Here is a 20,726-nt window from a genome sequence, read left to right on the forward strand (position 1 = left end):
GGTTTATCTGGCCACAGAAAGAAGAAAAAGCCCTTTATGTTGTATTTGTATTGTCTTCTGCTGTGTGTGTCCCTCCCACCCCCCAAATACATATGTTGGATCCCAATGCCCAATGTGCTGGGGTTTGGAGGTGGGGCTTTGGGGAGTTGATTAGGCTGTGACGGCGGAGCCCCCATGAATGGGGTTTTTGCCCTTATAATAGAGATTGGAGAGAGAGCCTTCGTTTTTTCTGCCAGTGAGCTTATATTGAGAAGACATATGCTCCTGAGGAAGGAGCCCTCCCAGACACCAAATGTTGTACTAGTGCAGGGGTCCTCAAACTACGGCCTGCGGGCCACATGCAAATACAAATATTATATTTGTTCCTGTTTTGGTTTTTTACTTCAAAATAAGATATGTGCAGTGTGCACAGGAATTTGTTCATAGTGGTTTTTTTTTAAACTATAGTCCGGCCCTCCAACGGTCTGAGGGACAGTGAACTGGCCCCCTGTTTAAAAAGCTTGAGGAACCCTGTACTAGTGCCTTGATCTTGAACTTCCTAGCCTCCAGAAATGTGAAAAGTAAATTTCTGTAATTTATAAGCCACTCAGTCTGTGGTATTTTGGGTTACAGTAGCCTGAACAGACTCTTTCCCCTTTCTACTATGAACATTTTACCCATTTCTTAAAACTTTTATTAGAAGCATTTCTTGCATGATTCTTTTTTGAAAGCCACAAATCAAACATGATTCCTTGTATTTCTGCCTTTATTTTCCTCATATGAATTACATTTCAATAATTGTTTTAATCCTTCCAACTAGAAAGTGGGTTGTTTAAAAGAAGAAAATAAGTCTGTCTTACCCTATAATTCCACAATAGTTTTGTGCTTTGCACATAGGGTCACGCAATCAGAGAAAAAACAGATGTTTTGAAAATACAGGGCTTGTGTGTTTTCAGCACGTTAGAATAAGTAAAATCTTAGTTTATACACTCTTCTCTGTTAATCAGTTTAACAATAACCCACAACCGTCGGACCAACTTCTTCTCTGGATTACTCTCTGCTTCAAACAGGAAAAATGTTTGGTATAAAAGCATTGTACAGTTATTATCTGAAACATATAAGGCAATTAATCTGTCTGCAGGCTCCAGCTCATTTTGTGATCTTTGGAAAGGCAGTTGCCTTTACCAATTAATGAAAGTAGAACTCACACGAAAAATTTCACAGATGAGAAGAGCCAAAAAATAATTATTGTTGAATATCTCTCAAGTGCAATTGCTTGATGTTTTTACTCCATTCTTGTGTGAACCAAAATGGAAACAAACATTAAAATCCTAATGATACGAAGATAAATGTGAAATAGAAGTTACTAAAAGTAAAAAGACTGAGTTTGTCATCTTTATTCCCCAATCCTGGTTTTTAAAAAACTGCACAATGTTAGTCAAAGACTCTGCTGTAGATTATATGTGCACTTACAAGTGTGTGTGTCTTTTATGTATACATACATATTTTTATTCCTATTTAGTGTTGCATGTGTATTTAAATTAAAAATATGTTATTAATATGAGGTGATTGATTTTACTTTTTTATTTTTAACACATAATGAACTCAAATCCCTAGCCTTTATTGGCTATCTTTCCCTGTGGGTGATATGTCTTTATTTTTTTCAATAAAGATAACTATCCACCAATGCTTTTGAGTGCTCTGCATTAATATATAGGCATCTCTCTGTTCATATATTAAATGAGGACTAGTGTTTCTATTTGTATTAATGAGCTAATAAGACCTATTTATTGGTAAAATTATTTGGGCACTGCTTATTAAGTAAGCACTGTGTCCACCCAATATATAAAGCAATTGCTACTACTTTGCTTAATAAAGATTGTTGTGAATTGAAAGTATTTCTAGGACCCAGAGATTTCTCGCCAATGATATTGTTCCCTTTTAGCATTCAGTACTGCTGCCCATGTTCACATTCTCATTATTGTTAATATTGATTGTTGGTTGGATTTTTAGGCCATGCTGTGTAGTGACATCAGCTAATTTCAAGTATTGTTGTGAGGGTCTCTGTCAGGTAACATTGGATATCATAGATGGCTGTCCTTGAATATCTTCATTAGCTGTCTTTCCGTTTTTAATTAGGATTTAAATTAGATTTCTTACTGTGATGGCTCCCTACAAATGTGCTGTACTCATCCAGAAACTTATCAAGTGTTTTCACCATTGATTTCTAAAGCACTTAATAATAAACTAGAGGCCTGTGCACCAGGCCTCTAAACCGGCAGTCAGACATCCCTCTCACAATCCTGGACTGCTGGTTCCTAATCACTCGCTTGGCTTCCTGGTCGCCCCTAACTGCCTCCCCTGCTGGCCTGAATGCCCCTCACTGCCTCTGTGTGCCAGCCTGATCGCTCCTAACTGCCCCCCGCTGCTGGCCAGGTTGCTCCCAACTGCCACCTCCCTGCCGGCCTGGTCGCTCCTAACTGCCCCCCACACCAGGCTGGTCACCTCTTACTGCCCCCTCCCCCCCCCCCCGCTGGCCTGGTTGCCCCCAACTGCCCTCCCACGCCAGCTTGGTCACCCCATGCAGCCTACTTGTTCAGTCGTTTGGTTGTCCCTCACTAATGCCCCTGCTGGCCTGGTTGTAGGCAGCTATCTTGTGAGGGTGTGAAGGTCAATTTGCATATTTCCTCTTTATTATATAGGATAGTAAATGATGCTATTTCTTCTTTAGTACCTGGGGTTGTTCTCTTTATTTAGCCATATAAACAGGAGCATGACAGGGAATAGTAAGCAAAATGTGGCTACAGAATCCTTGAGATGGAAACATGCTTCTCATGTGGAAGGAATAGTCCGGAGCCCAGTGTGGCCGGGACTGTGGGGAGTTCAGAAAGGTAGGGGGGCAGGTTCTGTAGTGCTGTTGGCCCTGGTGAAGACTTGGCTTTCACTCTAAATGAGATGGCAGCCTTCAGAGGGTTTTGAGCAGAAGAAGCACGATCTGATCAGAAGGATAGCCCTGGATCCTGGGTTAAGGCTAGACTCTAGAGGACAAGGATGGAGGAGGGAGACCAGTTAAAAGGCTCCTGCAGTATTCCAGGTGGCTCTGACCAGGGAAGGGTGGAAGCGTGAGAAGCAATTTGATGATAGACGTAGATGATGGTTATTACTAATCAATCATTGCTCCCTATGCTTTGTCAACAGGCTTCATTTCAAACATCTCATTCTCACTAACCCTTCTTAAGCAGCACTTCTAATTGTTCTAGCACCTCCACTCCAATACATTTTTAAATGACATTAGAAGCTACAATTCATTGATCCTTTCACTTTTTCATTGTCCTTTCTAGCTTCATTTCCTTCCCTATTCAGCTTAGATTTCATGGGTCCATTTAAATTCCTTGCGTGGAAGGAACCAGACAGCTGAACCTCTCTGGACAAAAACTCACAAACATGCTTACTGGCCTCATTCACTGGCCTCACAGACATGTGTCCTGGTCTGCACTGGGTGAATTGTTTCTATATAAGGAAACTCTTCCATTTAGATACTAGATCATTCCATTCTTACCTAGTCAAAATGTTTCTCTAGCAAACATCTCTTCTCTCTCAGAAACCAAACAAAGATATTATAATACTCATCTTTCAGAAACCCTTCCTTGTATCTTATCCATTTCTCTAGCTACCACCTATTTCTTGGCCCCCCACAATACTTTTCAGGAGTTCACCTCATTGTATTTTTACTTCCTCTATTCCCATTCTTATTTGGATGGAAAATAATACAATATTATTAAATAATAACACAGAATTAAACTTTGTTTCGTGAACCAACCTATATAAAACAGGAAATAGCTTTCTTGAGTGATTTATAAATATTCCTAAAATTCAATTATAAAATAATAGCTTCAAAATGATTTGCTCTAGAGCAGCATTAACCCTTTGCAGTCGTTTGTCTACTCTCAGCCACCACAGCAAGGAACCGTATGAATCTTAACTCTATTCATTCATGTATCAGTTCATAATTTCTCTGAAAGCTCTTAAGTGTCTAAGCGACCTTGTCACGAACCAAAACATTGCCCCGACAAATCGGAGATATCGAAACTAAATATAAACAAACGCGGTCGTTCCACACTCGCCATGCAAAACACCGTGGCGAGTCCGTCGCCTTTTGAGAGTGAAGAAATCGACAAGCTTCGGAGATACTTCGCAGAATTTCAAATAAAGCTTTCAAGTTACGTTTAACTGTAATTAGGCATTCTCGCTTGTTAAGATATTTCAAAATAATACTCCAAAATGGCAAAAAGAAAGTTACCGAAAGAAGTGTACTGCGAATCTGAAAGTAATGATGAAGAGTTTTATTTTGGCACCTTGAATACTGACTCTGACGTAGAAAGTGATAACATTTGTAGTGATTCTACTAGTAGTGACATAGTTCCAGAAGAGAATTAATAAATCTTATTTATCCTTCATAATCTTGCATGTTATGTATGACTGCTCTTTCAGTGGAAATTAATTCCGACCAGTACGACACCCATGTCCAAATTTAATACGACCGCAAAGGGTTAATGGAATGAATATTTAATTTACCAAATTATCACTTACAAAGATAATGTTTATTTGGCTATATAGACATAGATGATAGAGACCTAAAACCTGGATTATTGTTCTGGAATAGGTTCTGGATTATTGTTTAAAATCTATCTCCATTCTTTGTAATCACAATTTGAATGAACATCCCACACATAATACAGAGACTTATTTATTAGTCTGTAAATGTTGATAAAATACTGAAATGAACTATACTGCTTTAATTTAATACTGGCTCTATTATTGTCTAGCTATGTTATCACAGACAAGTCCCTTAAAATGCTCTATGCCTTAATTTCCCCACTTGTAAAATGGGGATAATAAGAGTGTCTACCCAGCCCAGGCTGGATGAGCTCAGTTGGTTGGAGTGTCATCCTATACACCAAAAGGTTGTGGATTTGATCCCTGGTTGGGGCATTTACAGGAGGCAACTAATCAATCAATTTCTCTTCTCCTCCCTCCTCTTCCCTCCTCTTCCCCTCTCTTCCCTCCTCTTCCCTCCCCTTCTCCCCTCTCCTCTCCTCTCCTCTCCTCTCCTCTCCTCTCCTCTTTTCCCCTCCCCTCCCCTTTCTCCTCCTTCTTCCTCCTCCTCCTCCTCCTCCTCCTCCTCCTCCTCCTCCTCCTCCTCCTCCTCCTTCTTCTCTCTCCCTCTCTCTCTCTCCTTCTTTCCTTTCCTCCCTCTCTCTCTCTCCTTCTTTCCTTTCCTCCCTCTCTCCCTCTCTCTTTCTCTAAAATCAATAAAAACATATCCTTAGGTGAGGGTCAAAAATAAAAAAGAGTGTGTCTCCAGGATCTCTTAGTAGGGTCAAATGAGATCATGTACTTAAGTGTTTAGGACTGTGCCTGCAGCAGAGTAAGAGACAGGACCTGTGTTATGAATAAAAGAATTATATGGAGATCTTTGTTACTAGAAGCCCCCTGGGAACTTGAGGCATAAATAGAATATCTAAAAGGTTAAAGACATTTCAAGGTTTCAGGAAATTATTTAATAGAACCATAAAATTGACAGTGAAGGCACTACTAGCTATCTACAAAGTGAGAGAATTAGCCAACAAGTGCCATAGGCATTCAAATGAGAAAGATTACGTCTAATAACAGTGGTTTGTAATTTATGGTGAGATTTTTGTTTTTTAAATGTCTGGTTTCAATTGTAATAAAACTGAGATATGTACCCATAAAGTGCCAGTTTTGATGTGTGAAGAAACAGAAGCATAGGAGTTGAGTACAAACTTGATTAGATGACATAACAGAAATGCTTCTGAAACACAGATACCCATTTTTGTGTACATAGAAGCTGCCATTTTTCGGCATTGAACTGCACTGTCACACTGTGTACCGAGTTGTTTTACATGTGCATGTACTTTAAATTTATTGTAGGGGATATCAGTTACCTCTCACTGGGATTTACTTTTTCCTGGCACAATTATACAATTATGGAAGATACAACTTTAATCAACAAATATTAATTGAGCAACTACTCTGGACAAGACTTAGTTTTCTCATGCTAAGAACATATATATCCCCAAATAAAAATATAAGACTGATGTAGTAATAGTGGATTCTTGTGATTTCATTGTTTTTGCCTTTCAAATAGGCATGCTTTCCTGACATGTAATTAATTGCCACGAACCCCAGAACTGAAGCTCTGTGTACAAGTGGACAAAGTAATTTCAAAGTTTGTCTCCAGGAAAGGGAGTGGGAAAGATCTAAAACTTGTTTTCTCTCTCTTTTTCCCTCTAGTTGGCCCGTCACAACAAATTATTACAGCAGATGCTCAAACCAGGATCAGATCCAGATGACGGAGATGAAGCCTTAAAGTATTATGCCAACCACACCGCACAGATTGAGGTAACTGTCCATTATTTCTTGAAAGGGGCCAACTGTGAAAAGATCTATTTACTTTCTATTTCAGACCTTTTTCATAAGTGTTTCCCAGAACAACGAAGCCAAATTGATATAAACGGTAAAAGTACACACTAAAAAATGAGATGTGAGGAGTGATCTACAAAAATCTGAGGCACACAACATTTTTTTCAAAGTTGTCTTTTGTGTTTTGGCCATGACTATTTAAGTTTCCTTTTGTAACTAATAAGGTAGCTTGGGTTCTGTTTTGTTTCGGTCATGGAAGCTTCATCACAGAGCAGTGATGTTTTAGAGAAAAGATTATGCTATTATATGTCGGGGGGTCTCCCTTCTCCGCATCCAGCACGGGGGGGGGGGGGGGGGGGGGGTAGAGCGAACCGGTTCTTTGAGTAGAGGCGCTTGGGATTGAGAAAGAAATGAAAGAGACAAGACACAAAAATAGAAGAAGCTGGGTCTGGGTGGGCTTCTGCCCTCTGATGGAGGGACAGACAGGGCCCCCAACACCGGAAGTAAGTTTAATATATATATACTCGCAGTAACAGGAAGTTACATCACATCTGGGTGGGCCATAATGAGATCCACCCCCTTAGCACCTGGGCTGGAAAAGTCAGACTGAGTGGCGTCCTTGCCTCTTGGCTAGGACCACCTCCAGGGCGTGGCTCAGCCTGTGCCCTGGGTTCAGTTGACAATATTTTTAATAACGCCCGTTGTGCCTACCAGTGGCCACCCCACCACAATAATAGAAGCGGTCATTTAAGAAAAGGTTTCTTTTTTAAAACTATAGAAGGCTTATTAAAATAGAGATCTCTGTGTAAGAAAATATTCGGAAGTGTAAGAAACACTGAAGTCACTAATAAAGTTTTTTTTTTTTTAAATATATTTTATTGATTTTTTACAGAGAGGAAGGGAGAGAGATAGAGAGTTAGAAACATCGATGAGAGAGAAACATCGATCAGCTGCCTCCTGCACCTCCCCCACTGGGGATATGCCCGCAACCCAGGTACATGCCCCTGACCGGAATCGAACCCGGGACCCTTCAGTCCGCAGGCCGACGCTCTATCCACTGAGCCAAACCGGTTTCGGCACTAATAAAGTTTTTATATTGATAGCATAAACTTGGGATGGTGTAAGAGTTTCCATTTTCGGTATGCAACAATTGACCTCCCCACCCCCATAAATGAGACATTCTTTAATAGCCGGTGGCAGTTCAGGAGGTGTGGGCCCACACAGACTTATCATGATGTGTTAGAGACCCATCTGGCTGTCATTTACAAGCTATGGTGTCATTCTGACTCTAGTTGGCAGAGCTAATCGGGCAGAAGTAGGTAGAGTGGTAGATGCTTGTCACTAGTAATTTGCATTCAAACATTCATTCACTTCGGCAGATACATTTTAGTGTTCAGCAGAGTGCATGATGGGCATCACTGCTCTTAACTCTCGTGGTATATAATCACTAGACCCTATTGTTTACTATTGCCAAACCTTTGGAATAATGAGCATTATGACCTGTGCCACAGAATGGATCCCTTGCTAGTAGTGATAAACATTAATATTCCTGTAGCTTTTGTGGGATACTTGACCTAATGGAAACAATTAGATGGACCAGCAGCAAAGCCTTGCTTTCTGCATCAGGTGCTTAGGAACCAGAGGCTGGCAAAGTCAGGGAGCTGGAGAAATGGATACAAATAGATCATCAAGCCAGTATGGTTCTAAGAAAGGTCCCAGGAGCCAAAGTGCAAAGCAAGGTGATTAGAAAAGATCAGAAAAAGCCAGGAGAGTGGGTAAGCCAGAGGTGGGGATTGGGATGTGAGAGATGGGGCTATTGTTGAAGTCGGGCTTTTATTGGTTTCCTAGCAGTGAGGTAAGATTTAGCTGGAAATACATGAATTCAGTAAACATGTACTGAGCATTTACTCGCTACCAATTCTCATGCTCATTCAAAGACCACCTCATATGGCCTGCCCCCTTTTCTTCACAGTATTCGTTCATTTCCCATCCCTGTGCTCCCGCCACAGTGTGGTCGTTCTGTTGGTTTAACATGCAGTATTCTTCTTATGTGTCATTTGTCCTCCGCATGAGGCAGGTCCTGGTCATCTTTGTATTTCAAAAACTGAACACTGTATCTGGCATATCGCCACAATGATGAATATTGTGGAAAATCAGAGTTTGTCGGTAAGTTATAGACTCAAAGATCCCGGGAAATAGGATAAGGCACCTTGTGGATTACCTGGTCTGCTCACCCATCCAAGGAGGAATTGCTTTATAATAGCTCTGTAGCTTTCAGTTCTTCCTGTGCTAGAGACCTCACTACTTCAGGGGGAACTGATCCAATTTGGAACTCTCATAATTAGGAAAAAATATTTTCTGATAAAGAGTGCACTCTATGCCTGGTCAGTTGCTCAGTGGTTAGTGTCGACCTATGAACCCGGTCAGGGCACACACTGGGGTTGCGGGCTCGATCCCCAGTAGGGAGCATGCAGGAGGCAGCTGATAGATAATTATCATCATTGGTGTTTCTATCTCTCTGTCCCTCTACCTTCCTCTCTCTGAAATCAATAAAAGTAATAATAATAATGTCTTCACACATGCAGGCCTTTCCCATCTTTCTCCTCAGTCACGTTATGTTGGTGATGTCTCACCTCCTGGTTATAAAATAGCTGCACAGTTTCAGGCATCATCTCCTTATACTACCTTTTGTTCTCAGCAGGAACAAAGAATATACAGCCAAAAAGCACTTTTATGTTAGCTATTTGGTTTTTTGGTTGTTATTATTTTGTTGGTCTCAAAGGCTCTCTACCTTTTTGGAAACCAGATCTTTCCTGAAAGCCTCCCCCTACCTCCCAGGATATCTCTCCTCATGCCTCATTCTCCAGAAGCAGGTCACATGCTCACCAACACCCCATCAGTGGCAAAGGGAAATAGGCCCCTCTTCTGGTTTAGGCCAGTCTTGATTCATTCTTGGGGGTTGGGCAGCATATGTAAATGTGAACCTTCAGATTTGGTTTTCACAGACCCTTGTTACATGGTAAAACTGTATGAAAATATTTAGCCTGTTTTTTTGTTTTTTTTTTAAATCTAACATTAAATTGTCACAAATACCAAATAAGAAAAGTTAAAAATAATGAATATTTATATATAGGTATATGCTAGAATGGATATTCTACCTACAAAAGGTATGTGTTGCCACAAATAGGGAAATATTTTAATGATATAGAGCACCTTTCTCTGGCCTCATGTTGAGTGGGCCAGTTGTTTCCCAATAGCCCTTTTTAGGAAGGACAGGCTAAGAACAAGACGCAGATATATCAAGTGCAGGGTGTAATGTGATTAGTGAGTCACTTGCTAATTAACACCCTCTTAATTCTCTCCTGTTCTTCATGAAAGTAAAAATGGGGTTAATGGTAATCCAGAAAGAATAAAGGCTTGGGCTTTTGTTATTTATAACGAAGTATAATATTTATGATACTTTAGTCAGTTACTATCTCTTCCTTTAAGAGAAAAATGTAAAGTAGTCCAGTAAAGGACTATCTAGGATACTTCAAACTGGCCTGTTTTTTGTTTTTTCATTAACTGAATTCATAAAATGTCTTTAACATACTTGTGAGAAAAAAAACAGTATGCTAAGACCAAGGTGCCAAAGGCTAAAGCGTCTGTAAATTAATGCTTGCAGATTGTCCGGCATGATAGGACCATGGAGCAGATAGTCTTTCCTGTCCCCAACATCTGTGAATACCTGACGCGGGAGTCCAAGTGCCGAGTGTTCACTATGACCGAAAGGGATGAGCAAGGAAGCAAAGTGAACGACTTCTTCCAGCAAACAGAAGACCTCTACAATGAAATGAAGTGGCAGAAGAAAATCAGGAGTAAGTACAGTGAACGAACGTGGTGGGTTTGGGGCGTCGTGGTAGACCCATTGGTACTTTGGGATACGTGACACCCTTCAGTTAAACTGGTTTTTAATTTCCTGCCATCTGATGTCCCTGAGATCCCCTACAGCCTTAAGAATATAAGCTCCATCTATCTTCTTGGCTGGAGCCAAGACTCCTGCAGCTTCACGCAAACAGAAACCTCTGACTTAGGTCATCTTCCAGTGCTGATCCTATAGTTTTATAAATATTATGAAATATAAGGTTGCAATTGTATGTTTCAACTGTTGAACAGCTGCAGGTTTGAAGTCCCCAGATGGGCCCTGACTGGCCTTACCACTCAGTGAATGGCATGGAGATGCCAGTGCCCGCACGCTCGTCCCCTCTCCCCTCAGGATCTTAGGGTGGAGCGGCTTGTTTCACGGTTTTCGGAAAGTCTTTCTTTGCCTATATCTGTACATTGCCAAATCAAACTAAAAATTTTGTGATGCTTGTATTCTAATAGAAATGTTGTCATTTTAAAGTTAAAAATGAGCATAATGCCGTTCCCATGACTTATTTCTCAGGGCTCCAGTCTACTTGGAAATGCTCAATTTCAAATTTAAAAATTTGAGAGTTTAAAGTAAAATTTAATTTTCCCATGTAACTAATATCATGAGCTTTCAACAAAAATTGATAGAAGGAAACTCTTGATTAGGTCTTTTTTGTCTTTTGGGGACGTTTTCCAGACAAGCAGGCTTATGTCCTCAATATCTCTATTCAACATTGTGTCCTCATTCTGGTTTTCTAGGAATTTTAACGATTGTGGTTTTCTAATTTGAGTGGAGCCTGAGACACATCATCTTTGAAGATAAGGTGGCAGCATGCATTGCTAGGCTTTCCTAGCAGAATATTTGAAAAAAATAAAGAAGTTATTCTCCCATAGCATTTTACTATGTAGAATCTTATGAAGTTCAGAGAAAATTTTGGGTGTCCAGAATACATATGAATACTCGACATTTTTATTTGGGAAATTTGAAAAATATCCATTTTTATCCTTGACAAAAGGTAAATTGAGTAATGAACTAGTGTTTGTAGGGTCTGTGCCTTTTTTGGATAAATATTTTGTCATTTATAAAAAGAAATCTTCAAATAACTTCCAGTATATGTTTTACTTTTAAACATTGGAAGCACCTTATTGTGAGGTTATAGATAGCATCTAATTCATTTGATGGGTCTATTACCAATGTCTGCATCAACCTCTTCTAATTTTCCTTCATATTCTGCTTTTAACAATGAGGACTCCTCATTCAGGAATGTTGGAGATGCAGATGTTTACAGTTTATGATACATTAGTAACTTAATATCATAGTTAGTGGTAGCCTATCCCAGTGTTGTTGAAATGCTACCTTCCCAGAGAAGATGACACTGTGTATTGAAGGGTAGTACAGTTTATCAGTAAGCAACAGACCCCAGAGATTGGAATTCACAGAAAATAATTTGAAAAGTTTATCATTTTTATTTGAAAATTCATGTGCTTTCCCCCTTCAATTAATTCCATATTAAGTTAGAGAATGGACAAGACCTGAAAGTCATGTGGTCAAACTTACATGCATTACGTATCTGCTCAACTAGTTTGGAGTGGTAGAAAAAAGGTTTTTGTTTGATGTAAATTGTATGCAATAGATGCATTTGCTCTTTCTTTTCTGATGACAAATACAGAGTTCCTGTTCTGAAATTATTCAGCAAAGCCATTGTCACTTGTGGGTAGTGCTTATTGTATTTTTCACTTTCCTCTGCTGTTGCAAACCCAACAAGTTCTTGTAAATCACTAGTTCCCAAGAAGTGCCATGTTATTAAGTTTCATAGTTTCAGGTAACTGTGTCTGTGTCATAGGAATTTTCATCAGAGATATAAATGTGCCAGGGTTTTGTTATTTTTATTTGACTTTAAGGCATTGGCGTGGGACAAATGTATCAGCTTTCTACGTTATATAGCAGTGTGTACCATTCCATTAAAAATGGCCTTAGGCAGCTGCTGACATATCTTTTCCCTAATCTTCTCTAGGGATATATTAGAGAGAATTAATACAGAATCACCTTTCCTATCCATCATTAGCAATTGCAAAATTACGCACCTTTCTATAATGGTTTGGTTGTGAGTTGGCTAACAGATGAAGGAATCAAATAGAAAACTCCTTCATGGTCTTGATTATAAACTTTCTAAAATAGAGCATATTAAGTGTTTATTTAAATATGCTTTATACGAGTTTACAAAAATGAATTTAGGAAAGTGTTATTTCAGTAGGGTTGATGTGTGGAAACCAAAATTTATTTTTCTGTTCTATCCCCTTGCACGTCTTCCTTACTAGATAACCATGCACTGTTCTGGTTCTCGAGACACATATCCCTCTGGGGGAGCATCTCCTTCAACTTGGCCGTGTTCATCAACTTAGCTGTTGCCCTCTTCTACCCATTTGGGGACGATGGAGATGAAGGCAAGTGCTTGTCTTTCTTTAAATGATAAATATTTTAAAGTTCTAAAATAACACTCTCAATGCATTTCTTAGCTATTTAGAGCTTCAAAATAATAATGATTTAATTCTTATTAAATCGATTTTTCTATAGTTGTTGGAAGTAGAGAATTATAGTAAGTGGCATAGGCAGAAAACTATGGTCAGTATAAATGTTATTTTGCAAAAACTCATATACAGAAGAGCTATGGTACATATTGATAAATAAAGCACTGAAAATTGTTATTTCTACCTATTATTGCCCAAAGCATTTTTATACATCACCATATCAATTATATAAATACTAGAGGGGTGGTGCACAGGTATCTTATCTGTTCATAGACTTATTGTGAGACTTTAATGAGATGTTCTGAGTAAAGCATTCAATAAACCTTAGTTGTTATAGATGTTGTTAGAAGGTTAATGTTACTACTACACAGGGAAGCCCACTTGATGACCAGTGACAACTTGCCAGGAGCACTTGGAATCAACTTAAAGATGAATTAGTTGATCATTCATATTCCTTCCAAAAAGTGCTAAACAAATTGGATAAAATGATGGGGACATAGTAAGAACACAGCATCCAATTTGAAAGGTCTCCCAGTGGCCAAACCTGAAACACTTGAGGAAAAAAATATATTGACAATATTATATAATGACCCATAAAACTCCAGGAATCTATGTTGATAGTGAGAAGACAAATCTGTTAATCGAGGGAGTAGTCTCTCCCTTCAACCAGAGCAGGAATTAAAGGGGATTCTTAAGGGGCAAGTGATTCTCAGAAGATCATCTTATAGGGCCCTCCACCCTCCCACCCATCTGCAGATAATCTCTCTTCACTGTCAGGCTTCAGGAGCTCTGTTTTAATTTGTTTAGGAATCCAGGCCTTATTTGTGTGGCTGTAGGCTTGTTTTGTTTTGTTTTGTTTTTATTTGGTTAATTGGTTTCTTTGTTTAGCATATGTTTCTCCAAAGAAGAAACCTGTGCGGAAGTTGAGATATGAGGCTAAGCTGGGCGTGGCTGAGGCAGCAGCTGTTGATGCCAGGGAATCTCCTAGTTGTCTGTTCAGAAGTTGAACAGTGCATGCCTACCATCCCTGCCCAGTTCGGCAAAGGTGGGCTAGCTAGTGGAGTAAATTGTTGTTGAGGGAATTTCTTATATTCAGATAGCATGTGATTTTTAAAAAATACATCATATTCGAATGTGGATGTAGTTCTTTTTCCCCCTAAAGTACTTTGTGTTAAAGAAAATAAGTTTCTCAAGGTAATTTTGATTCATTCGACTCAGTTACAACCATTTGATGGAATATGGCTATGTGCCAGGCACTATGCTAGGCCCTAGAGATACAAAGGTTGGTGAGGCTGTCCTTTTTTCAAGGAGCTCATGGTCTAGTGAAGGAATGGAGAAAAGAGTAAAACACAATAGTGAAGACCACCTATGGATTTATGGATGGATGTCTACTTTGGTTGCAGTGAGGTGGAGAAAACAGAAAAGTCTTATGAGTCTATGTGGGAGGCAGAGGATCAGAGAGAGACTGGAAAGTAAGAGCAGCATGATCTGTATGGGAAACTATAAACAAGTCAGTGTCAGGTAGACAGGAGATTTCCATTATGTGAATTAAACCGAGGTCTCTAATTTTGCTATTTGAAGTTTCTTTTTAGAGGATAAACTTTATACTTTCTAAGTTTTAAAAATGTATAAAATGCATTCTAAATTTTTTTCATTATAAAAGCAATACATGCTTATTATAGAAATCAATACAAATATAAATTAAGTAGAGAAGACAGTCCCCCTTCCCATCCTCATTGGGTAAATGTTGGTTTGACAGTCTATACGTCTTCTCTAGGGTTTGTCAGAGGATTTTGGTTTATATATATACTAATGTCCTGGTGCATGAAATTCATGCACCGGTAGGGGGTGGTGTCCCTCAGCCCGGCCTGCACCCTCTCCAATCTGGGATCCCTCTTGCAATCCGGGGCTGCTGGCTCATAACCGCTCACCTGCCTGCCTGCCTGATCGCCCCTAACCACTCTGCCTGCCTGCCTATTTGCCCCCAACTGCCCCCCCACTGGCCTTCTTGCCCCTAACTGCCCCCCGTTGCTGGCCTGATCACCCCCAACTGCCCCCCCCCCACCAGCCTGCTTGCCCCCCACTGCCCCCTCTGCTGGCCTGATCGCCCCCAACTGCCCCCCTTGCCAGCCTGATCACCCCCAATTTCCCTCCCTTCCTGGCCTAATTGCCCGTAAACCGCCTCTGCCTCGGCCCTGCCACCATGGCTTTGTCTGGAAGGACATCCAGAAGGTCTCCTAGTCTAATTAGTATATTCCCCTTTTATTAGTATAGATTTAGCATTAAATCTTCAGCTAGAAATCAATGATTCTTCTTACAAAATATGATTATAAATTATTGTCAATTGACAATGCTATAAATTAATAGCCATTTTATATAACTTTTAAGTTTATTTATTAATTCACAAATACATATTTAGCATGTATTTAGCATACTTAGCTATTTATTTAGCATGTACCTTAAATATGTTCAAGATACCATGCTAGTGCTATGTGAATTCTTTCACTAAAGGGACCAAATGCCCAGTTTTAAGTGCATGGGTATAATTATTTGTTTAATCAAAAGGAAATCTCAGCAAGCCAAATACTATCTGAGAAAAGCAGTCAAAATGTGATTAGGTGATTAGGCAATTCATGACAATGCAGAGTATGACTACTAGAGTCAAAGCTGAGACTTCACATAACACATTGAGTCATTACTTATAAATTATACTAGAGTCCAATGTCTGGCTAAATGTGTAAATGTGTAAATTGTTAAATGTGTAAAGATGTTGGCAGTTTCAGAGTATAGCTCCACAGCTTGGGGAATTTGTAACTGGAGATTTAGTTGCTTAAAACAAGATCACAGATTATTTTGATTTATTCATTTAATCAACAGATATTTATTTGTAACTGCATGCCAGGCACTGATAGACCCAGAAATGGTCCTCGCCTTACAGAGCTTATGTTTTGATGGTGTCCTGATTAGCATGATAGAAAGTTGAAGGCATTATTCCCTCCATGGCTCTTTGAGATCTGTGAAGTCAGGGCAGTTGGTGGTCAGGCTGTGTTCTGTAGACATAGAGTGCTTCCAAGCCAATATCATAATAAACATGAGTTGGGTGCCCATTTTGTTAGTGTTGCCAGAGGACAGGAATTGAGGGTGATTTCCACAGCAATTTACCCCTTTCTTCATCTCCCAAGTGATCTTATCAGATCATAAATTTGGTGAAAGGGCAGATCAAATCTCTCCTCCCAACTCTCTTTCATCACTGCTTGCTTTAAGAGATAACGTGATAAGAACAAACATTGCAAAAATAAACACGTCTAAACCAGTGCTGTTTCCTATCTGACTTTTTGTTTCGTTTTTAATGTCTAACAGGATCGTCCTACCTACTTTTGATCTTTTAGCACTCACTGTGAACTAAAGGCTTACACGAGTTCATTTCAGGAGTCCAGATAATCCCATGGTTTTGATGGTAGCACAAAAGCTCTACACACCACAGCCCTGTGGTGTTTTGATGCAGAAATTAATTTTATAAATTATAAAGAGGTGTGGCCAAAAGAAGCAACTAGTAGAAAAATCTCCCTTTTGTTGTTTCCCCTCTGACTTCATCAGCCTGTTCACATGTTTGAGGTTTTGGCGTTAGTCTAATCAGCCCAAGAATGTTGCCCCTTAATTTACTTCTGCAAACTCGGCACCATGTGATCTTCAGAGAGGGATTCCTTGAATCCACATGTCAGTGCAAACGTCAATGAAGTGTACTTCTTTTTCACAGAAAAATATTTTTAAACACCTTTTTGGGCAATTTCGAAAGAAATTTTGTTTGTAATAGAATTCCTTTTTTAAAACACTTAGAACTTTTGTTTCTGATTATTTAAATAGCTTACCAGTTTTTTAAGAACTTGAATTGACCTCTAAACACATACACGCACACATATTCATATATATTCATGCATCTGTATACACACACGTATGTTTTAAAGTTAAAACTTGTGTCTATTTTATTAAAGACTGGATATTCTACATTCTGAATTCTTTAGAATTCTTTAGAGGAATCTATAATATAGAAACTTGATAATAATAGAACCTGACAGAGTATGAGTTCAGTGGAAAAATACCAGATTTCACACGATTTAGTTGTCTGTTTAATGGCCATTAATCGTAACGTTTGAATTAAGGTTCCCAAATGGGATACTTCTATCAAAATATTTAGCCTATATAACTCCTGTAGGAGACAAAGATGAAGAACTTTCAGACTTAATAGAAGGGGCATAACTAGTGAGTATGTAAGAGGCCTGCAATTAATCACAAACTTTCTGGAAAGAAATGTTCAAAGACATTTTCTCTACCAGTGGTTCTCAACCTTCTGGCCCTTTAAATACAGTTCCTCATGTTGTGATCCAACCATAAAATTATTTTCATTGCTACTTCATAACTGTAATGTTCCTACTGTTATGAATCGTCATGTAAATATCTGCTATGCAGGATGGTCTTAGGCGACCCCTGTGAAAGGTCATTTGACCGCCAAAGGGGTCGCGACCCACAGGTTGAGAACTGCTGCTCTAAACACACAGTGGGGTGTTTTGAAAGTGTGTCCCGTGGCTTGACTTGCTATATGTGTTATATGAAATAGTGTGGCAAAGGTTTTAACATTTTCTAGATTTGTTCTTGGTAAAAATAAACTTTTTTCCCATTTCACAGGTACACTTTCTCCGTTGTTCTCAGTTCTTCTATGGATAGCAGTTGCAATCTGCACATCCATGCTGTTTTTCTTCTCCAAGCCTGTGGGTATCCGGCCATTTCTTGTGTCTGTAATGCTCAGATCAATATATACAATAGGTCTTGGGCCCACATTAATACTTCTTGGCGCAGCTAATGTAAGTACTTTGCTTTGTACTGTTATAGATTAATTAAAAGTGTACTAAATATAAAAATTTAACTACATGCTTTAATTCATGTATACACAGTAAAATCTAATTTATTATGAATCCGATTAACCAGAATTTAATTTGTACATTCCTAATTTTGAGAGAAAGAAAAAAATGACAAGTAAAATTTGATATATTTATGAAGGTAGCCCTTGGGGCATGACCCAGTTCTGCAATCAATTTAATCCAATCCAATTTTATCGCCTTCTTCTTCCCATACCAGCAGCTATTGACAAAAATGACTTTGAGCTACTCTTAACAACCTGGTGGCTTCTAAATCATCTAAGAAAGATTAAATTATATTCAGTAGAATTTTAGAACTGAGCACCTTTTATAAAATGACCAAGGAAAAGGGGTTGCTGTATGAGAAAACTATGAAATTGGGCTCTTTTTATGTGAGCAAAACCTATAAACTTGTGAAAGGCATAGATGAGATTCATATTTTTTTTTCCACTAAATTTTAAAGTGTTAGAGCAAGAAAGCACATTTCAAAACTTAAGTTAGGTAAGTTTAGAGTAAGTAAGCCAAAGTACTATTCCAAATAACGGCAGCTGTACCCAAGAGAAAAGTTTACAGGGATTAGACAACTTTCTGCAAGGGAGCTACAAAGGGATGGTGAGAAAAGGTAAATCATCAGGTTGATGAAAGAACAAACAGCCAGGTAAACAAATATATATTGCTAGTCTGTCTGATGCATACCTGAAGCATTTTTTATATCTTTTACTGGGTTTCTAGCAAAATGTCCTATATTCTGATATCAGTGTTTAGGCCTTATCTCCCCTACTACATTATATGGTTCTCAAGGATAATAATTAATTATTCAATGTCTGAACATCATTGGTATTTAACAAATATCCCTTAAATAAATTAGCTAATGAGTGAGTGAATGAATGAGGGGAAGGTTATTTTTGTGTTATAGAGTTACACTGCCTTGTACATAAAACACATGGCAAATATTTATTGAAAATGAATAAATTAAATAGCCAAAATTATGAGAATTAGAAAGCTGTGTTAGTATGGCCAATTCTATGTTTCTGGTCCTTAGTATAATTCTTCAAAAATTACATATGGTATATATGATAGCTCCTAGTTAGCTAGAACATTCCATCAACCAAATTGCTTATTCCTCAATCACTGTCAGTAAAAGAGAGTGTACTACACATACAAAGAGATCTATCAGCACAGAATTCTGTAAAGTACTGAATATATTATTCTATAAGTTTCTTGAGGGCAGAGGTTGTCACATTTATAGATATAATCATGCCCTCCTCACTCCCTCACAACTCCATTATTTTTAACCTTAATACCTGGCATTTAAATATCTAAAAAATTATTTACATGAACTGAACTTATACTTTCAGTGCTTTGGAAATAAGCTACTTTTGCATTATTGCCAATCAGGCTAATTAAGGAATCTTCATGGATTTATCTGAATTTTTATAAACATAATTGGTGCGTTCACTTTTTAAATTTTTTTAAATACATTGAAGGGAGACATCTGTAATAGTGTCAACAATACATACATACATACATACATACATACATACATACATAAATAAATAAAACATTGACTGTTGAACCAAATTACTTGAAGGAGCAAATAATATTTATAAACCGGTAACTGGTCCTCAATAGACATTAATCTAAGAGAGAAAAATCCAAGTTTCATAAAGTGAAATCATAGCCAAGTAGAGTTAGGCCGAAAGCAACAAACATTGATCGGGCCTCTGTTGTGTAATGGGCACTGAGCACACGAAGAGGTAGAGGACGAGGGTCTTGCCTCCCAGAAGCTTCAGGAATAGTGTGCGAGATGCTAAGGAGGGCGAAGATGAAAGGAATACTGAACAGAAATAATGATTTCACAGCAATAAAGCCCACTGTTCACCAAGCACCTACTATGTGGAATACAATTTAATTGTAAAACGTTGCTCTTGTGATCATAAAAGTGTTGGTAGTTTGGTTCACAGAGTTGTTTGTGGACTCCGTGTCTCTCATAGCAAATGCAGAAAGTCCCTTTTTTGGAAGAGGAATCAAGCGGGAGGAAAGAGCTTGGATCTGTGTTCTAAGCTGATCATCTATGTTTTATCAGTTGCTATTTATATTATGTTTCATTTTTATCTTCTTGTTTCTGAAAATTGAAGGTTTGTTTAAATTGCAACCAGTTTCTCTGTCTTGTCACAGGAGTCATCTCAGTATTTGAGATGTTTCAAAAGATTCAGATGTTTTTCTCTGTTATAAAGTATATCTTATAAGCCAGTACAGTGTTACTCCCTCATGGGAGGGCTCATGATACTGCTGATCTATGTGTTTATTTAACATAAAGAAATGAAGTTATATATTCTGAATCAAAACTATCATATTCTCTCTCTCTCTCTCTCTCTCTCTCTCTCTCTCTCTCTCTCTCTCTCTCTCCCCTGCACACATGCACATACACACAATCACACACACACTATTTCTCATATATTATGGTCACTGAATGTTCCTAACTACTTCTAATACCAGTTGCAGAAACAGAAAACTGCTGCAGTGCTGGGAGAAAGCTATTATGTGTCGTTTAGTAAAAGAACAAGTTTATACCACCCTTGTTTACTGCACTGTTTGTTGGAAATTTAGAAGATTTCCAGGCTGATTTTCACTACAGGAAAATTTTGCCTTAGACTTTAACCTTAGAACTTTAGCCTGCCTAAGATATAATGTCACTGAAATGGTGTTTGATTTAATCAAATCATCTCATTTTTGAAAGTTGATGGAAATATGGTAATACAGTTCAAAACAATAAATTCAGTTTAACTTCCCAATAAATAGTAGATAGTATTTTTTTTTTTTGACAATAATTTATTCTTAGAATATAGGTCATGTTTTCCCATAGGAACAATGTAAGATGGGGATAGAATTTCTGATCAGGGACATAGAACCAAATAAGACACCAAGGATAATATAAAGGCACCTATACATTTCTGCAATTACATAAAG

General features: G+C 38.5%; 1 protein-coding gene across 1 annotated transcript in view; it reads left to right on the forward strand.

Annotated features, from left to right (window-relative positions):
* ITPR2 (inositol 1,4,5-trisphosphate receptor type 2) overlaps positions 1–20,726 on the forward strand; it is a 423,569-nt gene that overhangs the window by 324,512 nt on the left and 78,331 nt on the right. The window contains exons 46-49 of the mRNA XM_081114981.1: positions 6,295–6,402; positions 10,088–10,280; positions 12,634–12,759; positions 17,527–17,702. Of these exons, the coding sequence (XP_080971107.1) occupies positions 6,295–6,402; positions 10,088–10,280; positions 12,634–12,759; positions 17,527–17,702 (603 nt within the window). The remainder of the gene's footprint in view (positions 1–6,294; positions 6,403–10,087; positions 10,281–12,633; positions 12,760–17,526; positions 17,703–20,726) is intronic.

Source organism: Myotis nattereri, assembly GCF_964212035.1.
Source record: "Myotis nattereri genome assembly, chromosome: 2".
Lineage (NCBI taxonomy): Eukaryota > Metazoa > Chordata > Mammalia > Chiroptera > Vespertilionidae > Myotis > Myotis nattereri.